Below are 20638 nucleotides of genomic sequence, written 5' to 3'. Positions count from 1 at the left end.
GCTCCTAACGGCACCTGCAAGATTTCACAGACCGGAGGAAAACAACCAATCAGAACCGATCTGGAGTCTGTCGTCCAGCTTCCGTCTATGAGTCGGCTGTCAATCACTCGCAAACGCCGACCAAAACGGTCAAACTAGGCAGCACTGATCAAATATAAATCCAAATTCTGTTACTGTAATGTCTATTCCTCTCCTCAAATGTTTTCAGAAACATCTTGTAGTGTACTGTTTAGCTGTAAAATGAGAACGTTTTTGATCCGGGAGCCATATTGAGATCTGTTGAGGAAATACCAAGCCCCGCCTCAGCTGGAGCACAGCCAATAGGAACGCTCTCTCTCTGAAATGACCTGTGATTGGTCAAAGTCTCCCTTCACGGGCTAGATTTTCTAAAGCCTGAAAACAGAGCCATGAGGAGGTGCAGAAGGCCAGTTATCTCTCAGAACACTTGTTTTACAATATGCTGAAAGGTTTTTAAAGAATGCCCAATGATGCAAAAAAGAGACTGCCTACTCCGCTTTAAAGCCAGTGAGCTGTCTGTCCACCTCATTATTTTAAAGCCTAAAGATCTGAATTCTCAACTATAGTTTTACTGAATTTTTCACATTCCCTAAGCTAGAGCTTTCAGTGTAGATTAGGTTCATCTAAACATGCAGATAATAAAACGAAACAAACTCTGCAGGGGAGATAAAGAAACCTCACCAGACTTATGAAAACCTTCCACTCAAAGAGAAAAATGTAAAGGAAAAATAAAGATTCAGGGTTAGTTTGAATGTGTTTCTATCTGCAGAGTTGTGATGCTTTGTTTTGGCAGTAGCTTCAGCAGCTATGAGCAGGCTCCCAGATCAGTACTGTTTGAATCAATGTGCACAGCAGGAACTCCATGTTGTGAGTGATACAGTAGCTGTAAAACTTTGATCTGCTTCATATCCAGTATGATAGAGCTACAGTAGTCAGGGCTCATTGTTTTATCTCTGCTCTCAGTAGTAAATGGTGTATTGAACCGTGTGATTTGAAGTGCGCTGGGCTTTAATTATAACACACAAACAGCATCCATAGTTCCCTTTAAGACCAAACATAGTGTTTCTACAAACACATTGCAGAAAAAAAAAAAACAGAAGATAAACTTTTGCAACCTCAAAGGCTTCAATTATGTCTATGCTATATACTGGTTTAATCCAGGAAAAGTTCATTGCAATGCTATATCCTCCTTTTCCCTCAACACCCAGCTTACACCCATTCAGCTGCAGGCTGTCGGCCTCACCTCTCACGCAAGACCAATGAAGTGATACCAGCGAGATTGTGTTCGTGCTGGTAAAGTTGAGACTAAACAGCAAGATACACTTCGATCCAGAGCCAGAAAAGGTTGCTTTTGCTGTTATGCAGCCTTAATATTGGTCTGCAGTTCACAGAATGACTATTCACCCGATTATCCGATCCTTAAAGGTACTGTTTGTAACTTCTTACACGTATAAATCATTGCGGGTCGATGTCCCATGCTCGCTCACATGTGGCTACGCTGCTCCTTTGCCTGCTTGCCTTCACTCACACACCGCGCTCGTTCTCACTTGCTCTCTCGATCCACCTCTCACGTGCATGCACGCACACTACACACTGCAGAAGAGTAACGTTATCGTCTCCGACCAAAACTCTGGTGTCTCAGCTGTTCCTTCTGACCACGGTCGGGAGGCTGAAGCAGGAAAAGCCAACACTAGGATCAGCAGTGATTCATGGAGAGACCTTCGTCTGGTCAGCTAACATTACTGCCAAGCAGCTGAAATATAGAGTGATATTGTGGTTTTAGCTGACGTGTGTCGCCTCACTGTTTTGAACGATGCTCGTTCATGTCTATGTAGAGCGAGCACAAGCGCGGGTAATGTGAACGAGCGCGAGCAACAGGACGCTGACTTTCGTTGACTTAACGGCCACAGGTGTCGCTGTTAACAAGCAATTTCTGATTCTTACATAGAGCCCCTTTAAGGGTTGAGTTTTATTTGGTTTGATATTATCTTTGGAGATCTTTAGGATGGGTTTATGTTGGTGTCATTTACAACCAGCAACTAATTTGACAAAAGTTGCAAACAATGCAAATATCGGTGCGTCATCAGCGATCAATAATCTGTCCTTTCTTCATTGTGTCAGGTGATGGACAGGTTGATTTCGAGGAGTTTATGACGATCCTCGGACCCAAACTGCTGTCGTCTGAAACGAGAGAAGGCTTCCTGGGCAGCACAATAGATACCATCTTCTGGCAGGTAAGACTTTATTCTCTTGAACACATCTGCTCTGTTGACTTTGCAGAGTCATGAATTGAACTGGAATGAAGAAGGGATGCTGTACTTGTCAATTGAAAGATAATTACTGCAGAGTAGAGCAGGAGACAAATCACGATTATTACTTTCATTCTTCAGCCTTAAAATATTTTTCCTGTAAACCAAGGCCTACAATTTTTTTTTTTTTAGTTTTGAGTGAGTGAGGCAGAGTGATGAATGTGCATGACGACAGAAAGAGTGAGAGAGCATGAATGGGAACGATGACAAATGGAGCAGGTGTGAGGGAAAAGAACGGGACATTTGGCACCGATAGTAACGCTTGGCAAGCCCGTCCCCTTGATGTAATCATCGTCTTGACCCGGGCTTTTTCTCTGGGGCTGGAGCTGCTGGTTTACACCACCAGGACACGAGTCTTCGGAGGTACGAGCGCAGGCTGGCAAATTTGCTGCCAGCCCCATTTGGCTGCCGCAATGACCTTGGCTCGTGCAGGAGGGCGGTTGGCCTGAAAATGTTTTTAAGGGCTGCTGATTGGTGGTTGGCTGTGTTGGGGTTTGTAACGTACTACACTTACAAACCCACATTTCTTGTCTGATGAATTAATGCTTAGGCAGCAAATACTTCACCTGATGTGTGGACCATATTCAGAGGAAAAAAAATGTACTCAAACCTTAATTTATCATGATTATTCCTCCACATGCCTCACAGACGATTAGGTCCTTGAGGTATTACAGTTTTGTGCTTAGTTTAGTTTGTTAATGGCCTGTGGTGTGTGACTCAGGCTGCTTGAATATGAAGTAAAAGTGCTTTAGAATGGTGGGACAGATGCAGCGTCTTGGCTTTGCATACTGGTACAGTCTTTTTTTTACAGTCATAAACTGATAAAACATTACGTCTGCTCAGCAGGACAGATTTTTACATGCAGTGTAACTTTTGGGCGACAACACAAGAATGGAAATGATCTTTGCAATGCAAGTATACATGAAGAAAATTAACACTATCTGCTCTAAAGCCCACCCAACAGTTCAGCAAACACTGAATAAACCATCGACCAGGACAACTCATGCTGCCGGCTCATTATGTGCTGGCTCATTATGTCCCACTCATCAAAATTCACAAACTACACTGCGCTCACAATCAACAAAATGTTGCATGCTTATAAAAATGACTTTTCTTTTGTGTCAACTAACAGACTAGACTGTAATTAATAAGTAACTGAATATACAGTGTTGGAGAAATGGATTTCCTTCGTTCTCCAAACTTAAAAAGACCTGATATTGAATGAATAGATTTTTGGTGTTATTCTTTAAACCTGCACCATTCAGTGTTACATTAACATGAAATATAATGACTACTGTATATGCAGGGTGCGATTTGTGAATGGGCCTATATACACTACGAAGCCTGTTGGGCTATTTCTTGCAGGTGTATAGAATAATGTATAGAATAATTGTGGACTTTAATAAAACAAATCTTGAACTTGAACTTAACTAATGCATTTAAAGGTATATTTTAATCCATTTGTAAAAATTTTATTCATCAAGTAGCACAGTATTTCCACCCTTTTACCTGGTGCTTTCGTCATGCGGACAAAAAGGGGATATGATCATACTAGGGCCGTCAAAGTTAACATGACAATAACGCGTTATTATAAGGTTGTAGCGGACTCAGTTTTAAAGCTAAAATGAAGATACTGGCATCACATGAAACTAGAAAACCTAAGTAAGCTAAATAACGCTCCACACTTACTCTAAATTTTGTTGAGAAAGGGGTCCCTTGACCTCTGACCTCCAGATATGTGAATGAAAATGGGTTCTCTGGGTACCCACGAGTCTCCCCTTTACAGACATGCCCACTTTATGATAATCACATGCAGTTTGGGGGCAAGTCATAGTCAAGTCAGCACACTGACACACTGACAGCTATTGTTTGCCATGTTATGATTTGAGCATATTTTTTATGCTAAATGCAGTACCTGTGAGGGTTTCTGGAGTGTTTTGTGTTTATTTTGTGTTTCATTGATTTCCAATAATAAATATATGCATACATTTGCACACAGCAAGCATATTTGTCCACTCCTTTGTTGATACGAGTATTAAATACTTGAAAAATATTCCTTTAAGGTACATTTTGAATAAATACAAAATGTCTAATTCATTTGCGATTAATCGTGATTAAATATTTTCATCGATTGACAGCCGACAAAATAAAAGGTTAAATGCTAATTTAACATGCCAGAATTAAATCCCTCTTTCAGTAACATGGATAGCGCCACTCAGCCAGTCATGCCAGAACAGTTATTCATCAACTTCAATATTTAATAGAAAATAATCCCAAAATGCAATAGCACAATATGCTATCAACATAAAAATAGATAGGCTACAGTGTATGCCTGTCAGTCTAAGGACTCCTGTCGCCCCTCTTTTACCCACATCTCTGCAAATCTGGTGCATTTACTGAGATGAACATCAGACTGTTCAGTGTGGAGACGTTCGTCACGTACCCTAGATGCAGTGTCATCATATTGTCACATAAGCGCGAGCGCTGACAGTGAAAGTCCATTTCTGATTTTATTGTCGTTTGCTGTAGAGACTGTTCTCATGTTGCAGAACTTAAATTAGATATATTTAAGAAAAATTGTATTTCATATGGTCTATTGGTGAAGTATCATTAATCACTATGAGATTAATCACTATGAGATTTTGTCCTCACCGGGGGTAAAAGTAATTCAGCAGAGGCAGGGATATATAGTATAGGGAGGAATCCCTCTCCGTCCCCTCCGGCAAATCTCACCTTGAGTCTGTGTAAAGTGAACGAGGTTGTAGAGATGAATGAACCCACAGTAAATTATCACCAATTCCACAGGTTTACAGTATTTATTTAGTTTAGTTTAGTTTAGTTTAGTTTTAGTTTTAGTGTAATGGCAAACTTTTTGTATGGGTCAGTCTTGCAGCTTTTATCAACCCTATTTCTAACTGCAGTATGCAGCTGTTGAAAAAGCTGATGAAGAAAGTAAAACAAGAGCTAACAGAGAGCAGACATCAGACTTCCACATTAATCATCAAGTGGTCAGAAGTCTCCAAATGAATGCTAATAACGCTTTGTGTCTGCCGGAAGTGTGAGGCAATTGTTTGCTAACATGTAATAATATGTCAGGTGCTGGGTTTGTCAGCTTGTTGGGGAGTTTTTTTCTGTTTAGTGGCTTCATCAGATTAATGCAGCATTAAGTTGTGAGAAGAGAAACGAGAACAGTGAGAAGAATCTGGAACTGCCAGATGTACCGTTATGGTTATTTCTGCTAGAAGAGTGTGTATATTCATTTAATGATTATGTTCTTTTCAGCAACATCCAAATATTTTTAGTGAAGATTGCTTTTTTAGTGTCATTGGGCTTTAAAGGGACTATTTGTAACTTTCAGAAATGCTTGTTAACAGCGACACCTGTGGCCGTGAAATCAACGAAAGTCAGCGTCGGGCTCGCGCTTGCTCGATCTAAATATACCTGAACGAGCATCGCTCAAAACAGTGAGGCGACACACGTCAGCTAAAACCACAATATCACTCTATATTTCAGCTGCTTGACAGTAATGTTAGCTGACCAGACGAAGGTCTCTCCATGAATCAATGCTGATACTAGTGTTGGCTTTTCCTGCATCAGCGCAGGCTGAGGCAGCGGGGCTCTGCAGCGAGCCTTCCTGCTCTCTCCGCCCACAGCCGGAGAGAGCAGGAAGACACCGACACCCGGTCGGTAACGAGACAACAACGTAACTCGTTGCAGAGCGCCGTCACTTCACAAGACACAGGAAACCTCTGTTGGTCTGGAGGAGCTGCAGCAGTTATTTCTGCCCAAACGTCCACTGTACATTCACTAGATATTCTCAGAGCTAAACTAACTCTTCTGCAGTGTGGAGTGAGCGCGCGTTCACGTCTAGAGGTGGAGCGAGCTGAGCGAGAACGCGCGCGCTGTCTGAGTGAAGGCAAGCAGGCAGAGGAGGAGAGGCAGCGGCTACACGCGAACGTGCATATGCGAGCGTGCATGTGTCCCGACCCGGTACATTTATACGCTTACAAAGTTAAAAAACAGTCCCTTTAAGTGCAGGTATCGACCTGGTAGCACAATATGTGCTGCTTTAGGACATGTGTAAGAAGCCTATATGTAAAGGAAATGGTCTGGAGAGATTTTCAGTAGTTTGTTGGATATGATGAACCAGTTTAGAGCAGCCTCATTATATATTTATTATATTCGAGAACAGCTTGTCTTAACCTTCAGTACTAAATAACAGGTCAGTCTAAGTATTTTTACCAGAACTCAACAATAACACTGAAATGGTTTTGCATAACTTTTTCTAAAGGAAGTCGATCTGAGTTTAACATCCTCTTTAAATCTTTCTTGAGCTTTATTTCAGTACATCCATTGAGCACATCTCATTTTAATGCTTCGCCTTTGAAGAATAAAAAGCCAATAAACTCATCTTGAAGAATGACTCAGCCGGCCACAGTGCAGCGGAGAGTTATTAGGAGTTTCAAAGAAAGCATTAATTGTGTTTTTCTTCAGTTTCACAACTGTATTAATCTCTACACTCATTAAAGGAATGCAAAGCAGACACTAAAGGGGTAAGAACTGAATGCTTGGAGCGTTTTAATCAATCCATAAACCTCTGTAGCTTTATGACCGATGTGATGTGATCAGCAGAAGTCTGTCTGAATACACAGCCTTTTCCGTAAAACATGAATCATGACGAGCAACGACGCAACGCCGAAAGCATTTAGCTGGAGGGGATTTGTGTAGCCCTTATTAAAATCCACAGTTATCAAAGCACTTGACGCTGACAGTGTTTCACAGATTACATTTTCCTCCATCTGGCATTTTATAGGATTTTACCATTAAGTATTTATTTTCCCCAGCCGAGGCTGTCAGAGTTTGTCTCCGTCAGAGCCGACCCCGGCTAACTCGGATGAACCTCATATTGTGTTCTGGTTCCGTCTTCTTGAACCGTGAGAGCAGTTCAGTTCCCGTCGTAGCTGAGAGATTTTCTCATTCCACTAATGTCAGGCAAAGTGTCACATCCTCACCAGCTGGAGTGATGGGATAATGATTCACTCGCTGTCACACACTCACCTTCCTACTCACTCGTATCTGCTCTTGAACAGTCTGTTAATGTATCTAATTATCCCGTCTGGATGATTATGAGCTTGTAATTGAACAACTGCAAACATTTTATTTTCCTCTGTTCTGCTAATCATCAGCAGCGTGATTAGCAAAATGGGCTTCATAAATAAGAAACGCACCACTCGACTTTCATAAACGCAGGATAACTTTTTGTTTATCTCTTTAATAAGCATATATTATGATTACTACTTATGATTACAAAAGTTAACTTCTGTTATTTGAGGATGACTTTTTCTGAGGCTGGATTGAAATCACTTTTTCACGTGTGAGGACTTTCTTACGTTGGTGTGATGAAAGTGTGTTGAACGCACACTTTAGAAGATCAAGACTCCTCTGTGCTTTTAATTACAGGTCAACGTCACTTACGTTGTACTAATTAATCCCGGAGCAGGATTGTGACCCATCATTGACCTGAGTACCGTGAGACTGTAGGGACTGCAGATCATATAAGCGCTGTCATAATTCAGAACTTGTGAAAACTCATAACCCATTACTGTTTATAAGAAGTGGATGTAGTCACCGTGATATCACCCGTTGGTTTGTGGACTGCTGTTTTGAAGCCTCGAGTTCGGCATTTTGTCCCTCGCCGTCTTTTTTTTTGGAACCAGAAGTGACACGAGAGGATGGAGCTAAGTACAACTGTACCCTGAATGAGACGTTTTTAGGCGACCAAAAAGATTCAAATTAACTTTACTTATAGTTAACACGGACGACTCCCAGACCGGACAACGCCGTGGTACAACCTCTCAATCACAAGGTAGCCCCGCCCTAAAGCATCCCCTGCTTTATGGTCTATTTGACTCTAAATGGTACCATAATTTACTAAATGAACATCATGCTGTATTGAAGAAGACTTGAAACTAGAGATTGAGATCATAAACACATGTTTACAATGTTTACTGAGGTAATAAATCAAGTGAGGAGTAGGCTCATTTTCTCATAAACTCAATCAGACTTCTTTTTGCAACCAGAGGAGTCGCCCCCTGCTGGCTGTTAGAAAGAATGCAAGTTTAAGACACTTCAGCATTGGCTTCACTTTTCAAACCCGGGAGTTGACCACTGGAAAACTCATAAGCCATTACTTGTCGAAAGTCATAACTTGTCAAACACAGTGTGCGCCATCTCTGTCTGCTTGAAATGTATCACGTGATTTGACTGGGTTGATGGGAATGTTGTGTTTAACATTTGGAAACATTTGAGCCTCTCTCTCTATCAGTCACTAAAATACAACATTATTATGTTATTGTTTTCTCTCCTGTATTTTGCTTTTTGCTTTTCTTTCAAGTTGAACATCATTTGTATTGCAGGGATTGTGTCCAAAACAAAAAAAAACATATTTTGAGAAGGTTGTCTGGAACACATTGTTCCCAAATCAATACTGGGTACTTATTCAGTGCACTCTGCTTTATGCTGAGAAACACTGCACCAGTTAGATATATTTTATTTTTTCTAAAAATGAACCCAGAGAAGTTAATTTGTCAGAAGCTATGCAAGCAGTGGGATGTGAATATCATGCAGAAATTTGGAAACACTTAATACTACTAATTACTAATGAATGTGTGAGGAACAAATCAGGAGCGATGTGATAATTAATAAACTGTTAACGAGTAGTTCCTGGATAATGTTGACATTGATGAGTTACTAGAGAACAGACTGGGAGGAAAAAAAGGCACAGTCCTCTTAGGTCATTAAGTTGTTACAGTAGCTGATTGGTCCAGCAAGTTTTCCTTCTTTTCTTTTCCTCTTAGGGTCGTTTATGCAAAACAAGCTGAGCTTAAAGGTGCAATGTGAAAGATCTGGCCTGAATTTCAGTTTAAAACATAAAAAAAAGATTATTAACAGAATGTGAAGAGGTTAAAGGTCTTTGCTCAGTTTGCTTTGGAAAAATAAGAAAATGATGAAAGTGCTTGTTGTTGAGTTTGCCGACCAATCATGTTTCCCGCAGGTAAAGTGACAGCCAGGAGAAATGACTGATTATGGGTTGCATACCTTTTTGACAGAACAACATGAGTGAGATTATTTTAGAGCTGTTTGCACTATAATCATTTTGTGTGCTTTCTTACTGTACGCCCACTCTGAATGAGATGTGTTATTGCAGTCCTCAGGAGGAATATTTATGGAAAATGAATTTCCTCATGCAACAGCAAAGTTGGATTGCAGCCTTTTGGCACAAACAACACATTCTCCCTCCCAACTCGTCAAATATCACCGCTTGGTCAGTGCCCCTCGGCATCTGAGTCCGACGCACAGGGTACCCCTCTTGCGTTACTTTTGGACAGACCGGGGACGGCGTGTTAATTTATGCTCTCTACATGCATGGTGTCATTTCAAAATAAACTTCCGTTTTCACTGGAAGATAGGTTTAGACAACACAACCACTTAGTTAAAAATGGTCGTGGTTGACGTTAACTTCACTGACTAGCGACTCACGTGACTGACAATACCAACGAGTCACGTGACTAAAGACTGACGTGACAAAATAAGTCAACGCTGCTTTTAGACACAAACAGCAGTCTCCCGATTGAAGCTCTTGTGTTTGTTTGGCCCATCCACCTCCCCTTCTGCCCACCCTTAGCAGACTCTCACGCTATTAATACTACGTCACTTGCTCCGACCGTCAAATAAGGCCGCGGGTAGGTTTACATTGGAGTTGGTTGAAAACCAGGTTCGTCACATACTGACGGTAAAGGTTGCCTCTGAGCATCGGTTTCCGATGCCGAGGGGCGCTGCCCAATCGGCCTTATTTGACAAGTTGGGAGTGAGACCGGGTTGGCACAAAGCTTAAACCTTTAAAGATGAATGTTCTGGTTGCTCTTTTGTTCCATTGTGGTTTGTTTTGCTTCTGCTCAGAAATTCAGATTTGATAATTTTAAGTAGAGAAAAGGAAAATGCCTTCACTAAATGTCACTTTCGTACTCATTATTTTCTTGGTGAGAACTGAATAACTGTATTTCAGAAAGTATGCAGTATGATCTTTCTATTTTTTTATGATTCTTTTTTAGCATTTTCGCTTTTACCTGGCAGAGGTCAATGTAGAAATGGAGAGAGAGAGACAGAGAGGTATGACAGGTAAAAGTCCCAAGGCTGGAACCGAACCGGGGACATTGCGGTTACATGACGTACGCTGTAACCACTCGACAGTATGATCTTCTACATGCCTATCAAAAGGAGCACTGACATGCCATCTGATTAAGTTGATGCTAGACGCGCATTCCTATTGATTATCATTATTTTCAAATCATAGTAAATGCAAAGCAGAGCAATGACTAAACAGAATTTGATGATGCATTAATCTCCCCTGACTGTAAAGTTCATCTTCACTGTATATCATAAGATTTATATGAAAGAGATACCTGCTCTGTCAGTGCTTTACCATACATAATTCATAGTTCTATAGGTTTCTCTTTGATTAACATATGCTACGAAGTGGCCACGTTGTGTGTTTGTATCTTTCTTCATTGACTATAGAGTAGACTAATGAGGTAGGTGTTGAGCAGCGTAGTAATCATGTTGTCTTAAATGCTAAAAATACTGGAGACCAGCTTGGCCGTTTTTAAGATGTGTCACAAGGTTTCTGGATGTGTTAACCAAGTGTTATTAAAATAATTCTTACTGCAAAAAATGAATCTATCTTTTCAAAAATACTACTTTTTTTTTTCAAGCTAATGAGAGAAAAAAGGGGCTGAGAGTGTGGAGTTTCTCCGAGGTGGAGTGTGTTTGGTAGAGCAGATGTCAGGAGGAAGAAGTACACACAGATGTGTGAGGAACCCTGCGTTTAATGAGCAGATATTCACTACGCTCAGCTCACAATGAGTAAATCAGCTACAATAGGAATGTAAAATGCTGTTTACATTTTGTCACTGTCAGGTGAAACCTTGTATCATTAAAATGCATTTAATTACGTTGAATGGTGACAGGCTCATCTAGGAGATGATTTTTTTTTTTTCAATCGCTGTCAAACTGTCATGAAATTATCACAAAACCACTGCTGAAATTTGTACAGTTGGGAAGTACAAGGTTTTGACATGACAACAGCAGAGACAGGAAGCAAGCTGTCAAAGTCAAGATGTAAATGTAGTTCTTAAAGCTGTTCTTTGGTTTTACAACCCTGCAGGTTTTCACTTATTCAGGGACTGATTTTTTCATTCTGACAAATTGAACTAACTGGCTGAATATATATATATATATATATATATAAATATTAGGGCTGTCAATCGATTAAAATATTTAATCCCGATTAATCTCATGATTGTCCATAGTTGATTATGATTAATCGCAAATAAGTCACACATTTTTTATCTGTTATAAATGTACTTAAAGGGAGATTTGTCAAGTATTTAATATTCTTATCAACATGGGAGTGGGCAAATATGCTGCTTTATGTAAATGTTTGTTTATATTTATTATTGGAAATCAATTAACAACACAACACAATGACAGATATTGTCCAGAAACCCTCACAGGTACTGCATTTAGCATAAACAATATGCTCAAATCATAACATGGCAAACTGCAGCCCAACAGGCAACAACAGCTGTCAGTGTGCTGACTTTACTATGACTTGCCCCAAACTGCATGTGATTATCATAAAGTGGGCATGTCTGTAAAGGGGAGACTCGTGGGTACCCATAGAACCCATTTACATTCACACATCTGGAGGTCAGAGATCAAGGGACCCCTTTGAAAATGGCCATGACCGTTTTTCCTCGCCAAAATTTAGCGCAAGTTTGGAGCGTTATTTAACCTCCTTCTCGACTAGTACGACATGGTTGGTGCAAATTGATTCCTTAGAAAAACGTCCACATTATAATATAAAGTGAATCTTTCAGGTTACCTGTAGTGTGAAAGGCTCTGGTTTTAAACGTTGAGGTCTTCTTGACCCTCAGACACATGGCTGTATATGAAGCCTCAGCCTCCATCAAGCTATAAAAATGTCGACTTCCATCCCAAATGAGATCCATTAGTCTTTTTTCTGTCCTTTGTGCCAGGGTTCAACTGTAGATTCATAATGACTTTGAAACAACTCATCTATGATGAATAATACATGGGCCACAATGATCTTTCTAGAGAGAGATGAGAGTAGGCTAACATTTGTGTTGGCCCCTCTGGGGTTAGGCTGTATAGAATAAGTCATGTGCTCTGTAGATTTCCCTGTGTTCGGGCTGCTTTTAGGGCATACAGATCAAATATATGCAATAGCACTTAAGTCCAGGAGATGGCAAGTCATTTATAAAGGCATGTCGAGCTCTTATTATGCAAAGCAGGAGGCGGCTTCTGGGGCTGCAGCCTCGAATGTTTTCTCAAAAGCCCTGAATCTTATGCACTACTATGGACATAAGGGAGATTTCTTCCAGGAATAAATGAGTGGCTGAGATAAAGAATGAAGTTAAGAGGAGGAGGAAAGGAGAACAGAGGGACCAGGAGTAGATCAAATAAAGAACCATGAGATAATATATGCCCATGTTTATCCTACTGTGCTATTCCCTAAAGAAATCTGATGTAATTGAGAAACATTCTTCTATTGGTGTTATATTCAATTCAGAGTATTGAAGAGCACATTTACTTGGCATTGTTGGGGATCCTTGATTTTCAAGATCCTTAGTTTTAGTCTTGACTCGGTCTCACCCTGCCTTGGTCTTGGTCTTGACTCGGTCTTGCCCTGCCTTAGTTTAATCTTGACTCGGTCTCACCCCGCCTTGGTCTTGGTCTTGACTCGGTCTTGACTCGGTCTCACCCTGCCTTGGTCTTGGTCTTGACTCGGTCTCGCCCTGCCTTGGTCTTGGTCTTGACTCGGTCTCGCCCTGCCTGGGTCTTGGTCTTGACTCGGTCTCGCCCTGCCTTGGTCTTGGTCTTACTCTTACGTTACTCTATGTTGTCAGTATCCCATCAGATACAGCTTTGTTCTTTCTCACCGCGGACGGCCAGCAGCTTCCGCACACACATCCACACACGTATCTCTCTGCTCTCAGAAGGAGTTGGTCATCAACACGTCATCAGTTACACTGCGCATGTGTTATACCCAGTGGTTTAAATGTTCAGGCTGATCGGAATCCTTAAAAATATTCCTGAACCAGGATCATGATCCGGAACGCCACCAAAATCTAATGGATTGTTCATTGTGCCACACCCCACCCCTCCAAAAACATTCATTCAAATCCATCGTGGACTCTTGGAGTAATCCTGCTAATGGACAAACAAACAAACAAACCAACGCCGGTGAAAACATAACCTCCTTTCACGGCCTTCGGCCTTGGCGGAGGTAATAAGAGCAATTAAAGACAAAGTTACAAGGTAAATTGACAATGGTGTCAGTGAGTCAGCAAGTCTGGTATAAATGTAAATAGCGTACACCAGAATAATAATGTGATTAAGTAATGATATTTGATGGATAAATTATGGATTTTTGTGATTTACTGTATTCAAACATATAGTGGTGGGCAAAGTTGCTTTAAGTAATATGATTAATAATAATGTAAGTAATTATAATGCTGCAGAGGGTCTTTGCAATAACAATATTCATGACAATGTAAAAGAAAATGCAACGCCAGTATAGTTTGGTTTGGTTTGGTTTGGTTTGATATCAGCTGCTGCTCCTCCTGTGGTTTCTGTCTCTTCTTCTCCTCAGCTGGGTGCTTCTGTCTGGGATGACAAGTCCATGGTTTCGCCCACTTTTGCTCCTTTCGCAAGATTGGTGTGATTTCACCATTTACCTTCATATTATCCATAACTCCCTGCAGCCATTCAGACAATCATTTCCACCTCTTAATATCACTGCAAGGTCACACTGACTTATAAGAATGTCTTTCTGTCTTTGACCGAGTAAAAGAAGCGACTGTGACATAATACTTTTCATTAAACGCCCACAATTCTTCACCCTCTTTGGTCGCACCGATGTAGGCAGAACTGAAATTTCCCAAGCTGAAACGCTCAATTGCTGTAACTCAAATGAAACTGCTCCATATCAGAAGAGCCAGTAACTCCTCTGACTAGAGGCTGCTGGGAGTCTGCTGGATTCAAGGCCGCCGTGCAGGATGTAAACACACTGTAAGGGCGTTCACATGCCTGCTGGGAAGGCATAGAAGGGAGAAAAATCGTATTCCCTTTGCCAGGCATTGCCTTGAATAGCAATGAAGGTGGCACAGAGACGTGACATTACAGACAGTTAATCAACACCCACCCACCCACCCACCCACACACACACACACACACACACACACACACACACACACACCCGTCCTCCCATCCCTTCCATATACCTAATCAGCCTTCTCCAAACAGCCTGATCGGCTTTGAGTATCATCCCTCTAATGTGCTCATCATCAGATTCCATCTCAGAGGTTGGGTGGTGAATTATGGAGGGTTATCAAAGTGAAAATGACTCCATTTGTCTCTATTGCGCCAAGCGTTACTGTGCTATTATGCCAGAAAAAAAGCATAATTTTGATCCGTGGCCAGATTCTTCTCCTCTGAGGTCTTCACTCTCACGTCAGACAAAACGGTGCATTCATGATGGCCTCATTTGGTCTAGACCGAGGCCTATATACCACGGTTTAAATGTCTTCATTGTCATTTATCTTTAGTTGTGGATGGAAGATAGTTTTATTTGCATCATGATAAGTATTATGGAAGCAGGTTCCAGACCTGTGTTGTTTTGTTGTTTTGTTGTTTTGTTGTTTTGTGGTGCAGAGGCAGCGGTGGAATGTAACCAAGTACATTTACTCAAGTGCTACCGCCGGCTACCATCATCATCATCATCATCATCATCATCATCTGGTCCATTTGAAGAGCTCAGGGCATCCTCATCATCATCATTGACACCATTCTTGGCTGTGTTTGACAGGGGGTTGATTCCCTAACATGACGTTTATCATCTCAAGATATAGAAAAGTGGAACGGCAAGAGCCGCTTGTTACTTGGTCTCGCCCTGCCTTAGTTTTAGTCTTGACTCGGTCTCGCCCTGGCTTAGTTTTAGTCTTGACTCGGACTCACCCTGCCTTGGTCTTGGTCTTGACTCGGTCTTGCTCTGCCTTGGTCTTGGTCTTGACTAAGTCTTGCTCTGCCTTGGTCTTGATCTTGACTCGGTGTCACCCTGCATTGGTCTTGGTCTTGACTCTGTCTTGCTCTGCCTTGGTCTTGGTCTTGACTCGGTCTTGCCCTGCCTTGGCCTTGGTCTTGACTCGGTCTCACCCTGCCTTAGTTTTTGTCTTGACTCGGTCTCACCCTGCATTGGTCTTGGTCTTGACTCGGTCTCGCCCTGTCTTGGTCTTGGTCTTGACTCGGTCTTGCTCTGCCTTGGTCTTGGTCTTGACTCGGTCTCGTCCTGCCTTGGTCTTAGTCTTGACTCGGTCTCAACCTGCATTGATCTTGGTCTTGACTCGGTCTTGACTCGGTCTCATCCTGCCTTGGTCTTAGTCTTAACTCGGTCTCGTCCTGCCTTGGTCTTGGTCTTGACTCGGTCTCGCCCTGCTTTGGTCTTAGCTTTGACTCGGTTTCACCCTGCCTTGGTCTTAGCTTTGACTCGGTCTCGCCCCGCCTTGGTCTTAGCTTTGACTCGGTCTCGCACCGCCTTGGTCTTAGCTTTGACTCGGTCTCGCCCGCCTTGGTCTTGGTCTTGACATGGTCTCAACCCTTCAAAGTCTTGGTGTTGTCTCAGTCTCGATACACTCTGGTCTTGGTTTAGGTGATCTTTCTTGACTACAACACTGGCTTTTCTAACTAACGCTTACTGGCTGACATTTACATCGTACACAACTGCAACTACCATCAACATACGGCTGTATACGTGGGATACTCCTGTATGTTACAGTAACATACTCCAATACATGCAGTGTATTTGATAATACCACTTAGCTTCTGCACACTGATACTGTTCCCAGGACAGTTCACCTCATGTTAGGGGTTGATTGGCAGGTTACAGCTGGAGGAATGTCACCTTTGGGTGCAGGAGGAACTCTGTATTTGTGGATAAATAGACAAAAATGAAGCAGAATATATACAGTGCACAGTAAGAGGCTTATCCAGATTAAAAACTTAACCATTTGAGCGATTATCCAGAATGCAATGTGAATATAAATGCAGTCAGTGTGCTGTGAGAGTGCTGAGTCTTGTGCGTCAAGTCAGGCTGATGGCTCTCCTCTTCTCTCTCAGCGCTGAGAAAACATGGACGATGCTGTTTGAAGTTCTAAGCAGCAGCAGCAGCACACACCTCAGGACTCCTGAGAAGTGAAAGCTCATCTGTTTTGTCTCTTCCTTTTCGCTGCTCTCTGTATCTTATGAAGCCTCTGTGTGATTTAGACAAGCTCTTTTTTTTACGCATACATTTTTGTCCCGACCCCTCCTCCGTATGTTCCATGTAGCTTTAATTACATGTGAGTCAGCTCGGCTACCTCGGTGATTCACTTCATTACAGCTCTTTGTCATGCAGGCCGCAGCTCTGAGAAGTGTCGGCAACACATTACTGCATTTTCTGCACAGTCGCTTAACTTAAAACACACATGCTTGCACACTCTCACACCCACACACACGCACACTGGAGGATCATTTATGCTCTCGAGTGCCCAGAATGTTAATGATGTATCTGCCAATCAAAATAAACGTCTCCGACTACATTATACCGACATGCTGCGTTTCCCGGAGGAGAGCTTCTTCGTTTTTATCTACTTAAGTAATCACAGCACAGAACCCTATTTAGATGAATTGCCAGCTAAATGCAATAGAAAAGACATAGGTCTGTTTGTCATTTCACAGTGTAGTTCGGGGTGCTAATATCGCCTGAGATGTGGTTTAACCTTTTTCCTCCAAGCTGTACTTGAAAGTCTCATTAGGGCTGCAGACAGCAAGGATGAATGGTTCATATGGATGTGTGACATCAAAAGATTTAAGCCTTTTACTCATCATTCAACGTTTTACTTTGTTAGCATTTCCTGAGATGGTTTGAGTTTTTTTTTTTTCTATTACTGCATGAATTAACATTTCCCCCTGACTTTAAGGTGCAGGTGTTTAGTCCTCGGTGATGCAGCTCTCCACATACTAAAGCAGAGCACTTAATGTGACGTTTCTGTGACTATGATTTTAATTTCAGATAGTGCGAGTAAGCAGGTGGGTCGACGTATCTGTCTGATTTCCCCTGCATCCTCATGTTGTTGTTTTTTAGGCCTTTGCTTAGAAAGAAAAGAACAAAAAAGTCCTTCACTCCAGTGTTATGTCTTTGAAATCTGAAGAGGAGTGAAGTGCAAAGATGAATAAGCTCACATTTAGAGGCTGGTGTTTGATGCCTCGATCCTATTCTGAGAGCCTATCAGATCTGGTGCTCTCCAGTCGGACTAGACTATAATTAGGTTTTGGTCAAATTGAAAACACAATAGTTTCACTTTAAGGTGAGAAATATTGCTTATCATCGGTACAGACTGGGTCCTGTTGACAGTAGCTGCTGCTACCCTTTGGGCTTGATTAAACCGTAAATACTTTTCAGGTTTGGATCGAGCTGCAATCGAATGTTAGACCTCCAAGAAAAAATTGTGCCTAGAATTAATTTGGTCTCCCACTTTTCTCTCCACCTCTGCAGCCCTGTGCGTGTCTCTTGCTGTCCTCAACTCGTTCTGCTCCACCTCTCTCGTCTTCTCTCTCGTCCGTTAAGGCAATGAATTACATGAGGCAGGGCATATAGATCCGCTGAGTCCAGCTAATGAGGGCCGTGAACCTGAAGGCAGCTCCTCTAGTCTGCTCCATTCCAGGCGTTAATGCCAGTAATTTCTCCTTGATTAAGCATACTAACAGTAATTGGCAATTGATGGCTTGCTCAGTGGCTTTGGGCTGTTCCCCTTCATTCCTTCCTCAAGTTAAGCCATCTAAAGTCTGCCATCCTCTTGATTTGCTGATGGAACGGGCATTAAGTCTTTGTGCTTGCAGCAAATGAAAAGTGTATGGAAAGTGACTGAACCTGTATTGAGATTCAAAATCGATCTCCCTCAAGGATTAACAGACTGTTAAATATTGGATGTGATCAGAGTTTTCTGTTGTCTGCTTGTGTCTGAAGAAGCCACAAACATACTTAAAATGAAGTTTTTAACGGTTTTGTCCATACAAATCGAAGTACAAGTGAATTTTCATCAATGCCCCATGTGGCCAATGTTTCTGTCACTTCCAACACTCCAGTGAATGGTTCCAGATATGAGCCTCAAATCATTTTTCTGCCTGTTGTGACTCTCGTGGCGCTTGTTTTCTTTTTATCTCAATTAATCACCTGCCCTTTGACGGCTGGGTGACGAAGTGGTAATTGAGACATAAATTTCTCCGGAAAGGCTCGGGGCCTTTCGGGGGGGATAGATGGGCAGAGATCGATAAAGATGCTGAGCATTCATTTTAACAAGGAAAGGTGGTGTGCATGTTGGACCCGGGCATTAAGCACAGATAGGGGAGGACATGATGAATATACTACGCTTAGTCTGGCTTCATTACCTGTGCAGTCATGGTCTCACTCCCAGGGCGTCAAATACCGACGCTCGGGCAGTGGCCCTCGGCGTCTTGATACCGACACACAAGCCTCCCTTTAGCGTCTGTATGAGACTCCAATGTAAACCCATCCATGTCATTATTAGACGGACGTAATATTAAGAGCGAGAAGTCTGCAAATGGTGCGTGGTGAATGGGTCAAACAAACATAGAACTTTTACTAAGGGGACTGGCTTTCATGTCTCGTGTGAAACCAAAAATGTAGGTACTTTTACTGACGAGGTTACGTCATGTGACGTTATGTCGAGTGACACTACGCCGCCGACGTTAGGTCTGTAGTTTACGTTTGAAGTGTACTTGCTTTAAGCCAAACCATGATGTTTTTTATAAATTTAACTAAGTAGTTTTGCTGTCTAAACCTTACCGCCACCATTTCACAATGTTAACCACGTGTTTCAACGTTAACGCCACCATTTCATAATGTTAACTGCGACTCTTTCACAACGCTAACCACGCACAAACCTTCAGTATCAAGATAGTACGCAAAAAGGCTTCTGCTAAAGCGACAAAGTAGGACGAGTAGTGATGATATCGCGTTGACCTGTGGCATGTCCCATGAAAAGCCTGGAGAAATACAGTTAGAGTGTACAATGTGCAGCCATATAATTGTCAGTTGCTGCACCGTTGTTAATATGTTTTTGTTAATTTCTAGGTTAGATTCATCGTCAGGATAATACAGGTATTGTAAAATAATGGTGAAGAAATAAGTACTTTAAAATGAACAATAAATGTGCTGGACTTTGTTCTGGTGACATTGATGCAGATCGATGTTAACAACGTAATGAGCTTCATCATGATAACATGGTGTAGAGCAACAGGACAGATGAACAGGAACACGTTTGTACAGCGTGTAGACAACAGACTACGCAGACTTTAAATGTAGGAACTGCAAACCAAGCAAAAAGCTAAGACAAGATTGTAAGAGTTGGAGAACAACTCGATTCTTGAGACTGAGTGTTGTCATGGGAAAACTCTGGAGCTGATTCAGATACTGTGAATAATGCAAGAGACTGCTTTGTAAATAATAAATGTCCCAGCAATAAATATTTCCAGCCGTAAGCAGCAGAAAGGTTTGCAAGAGGGATGTCCTGAAAAGTGATAGCTCAGAGATTGTTAGATGGAATCGAGTAATGACGAGTCATGACTTTACAACTTCTCCCACATACAGCAGCTGATGGGGTCAGTGCTTACTGGCTTATAGCTGTCAAAGCCTCAGATTGTTAACTTCCACCGTCAGTGATGATCAAGTTCATGTACAAATATTCAAACTGGGCTTTCTTTCCTCAGTCCTGACTGGATGGTGATGTAAGCAGGTCTGCACAAACTCTAAAGAAAATGTTGAAATTGTTAAACTGACAGCTGCAACTTCCCAGAGTGCAAAAGGATGCAATTTTGTTCAGAGAGAAGAGAACTGTCATCCTCTCCTCCTGGATGACTAATCAACTTGCTTGGATAAGATTTTTCCTTTTATTCATCTTCATTTTTTTCCTACCACACATTTATTTTCATCTTCTGAAAATGTAGTGCTATCATAAAGATGTATTGTTCACATCTCTTTGTGGTAGAAGACCAACTGATCTCACAGGATTTGATGCTTCAGAGGTGCTGCCAGGTGTCTATGTTCATTGTAAGTTTGTAGGTTGGTGTTGTTAATTTACAAACCTTTGTTTACCTCGTGAAAATATAATATT

The 20638-nt window shown here is 41.8% G+C and overlaps 1 protein-coding gene across 2 annotated transcripts in view; it reads left to right on the top strand.

Annotated features, from left to right (window-relative positions):
* caln1 (calneuron 1) overlaps window positions 1-20638 on the top strand; it is a 71316-nt gene that overhangs the window by 32379 nt on the left and 18299 nt on the right. For both annotated transcript variants that reach the window (XM_074641208.1, XM_074641207.1), the window contains exon 4: window positions 2140-2252. In XM_074641208.1, coding sequence (XP_074497309.1) covers window positions 2140-2252 — 113 coding nt within the window. The remainder of the gene's footprint in view (window positions 1-2139; window positions 2253-20638) is intronic.

The sequence above is a fragment of the Sebastes fasciatus genome, chromosome 7, assembly GCF_043250625.1.
Source record: "Sebastes fasciatus isolate fSebFas1 chromosome 7, fSebFas1.pri, whole genome shotgun sequence".
Taxonomy (NCBI): Eukaryota; Metazoa; Chordata; class Actinopteri; order Perciformes; family Sebastidae; genus Sebastes; species Sebastes fasciatus.
This window is presented reverse-complemented; position numbering and strand designations above follow the sequence as displayed.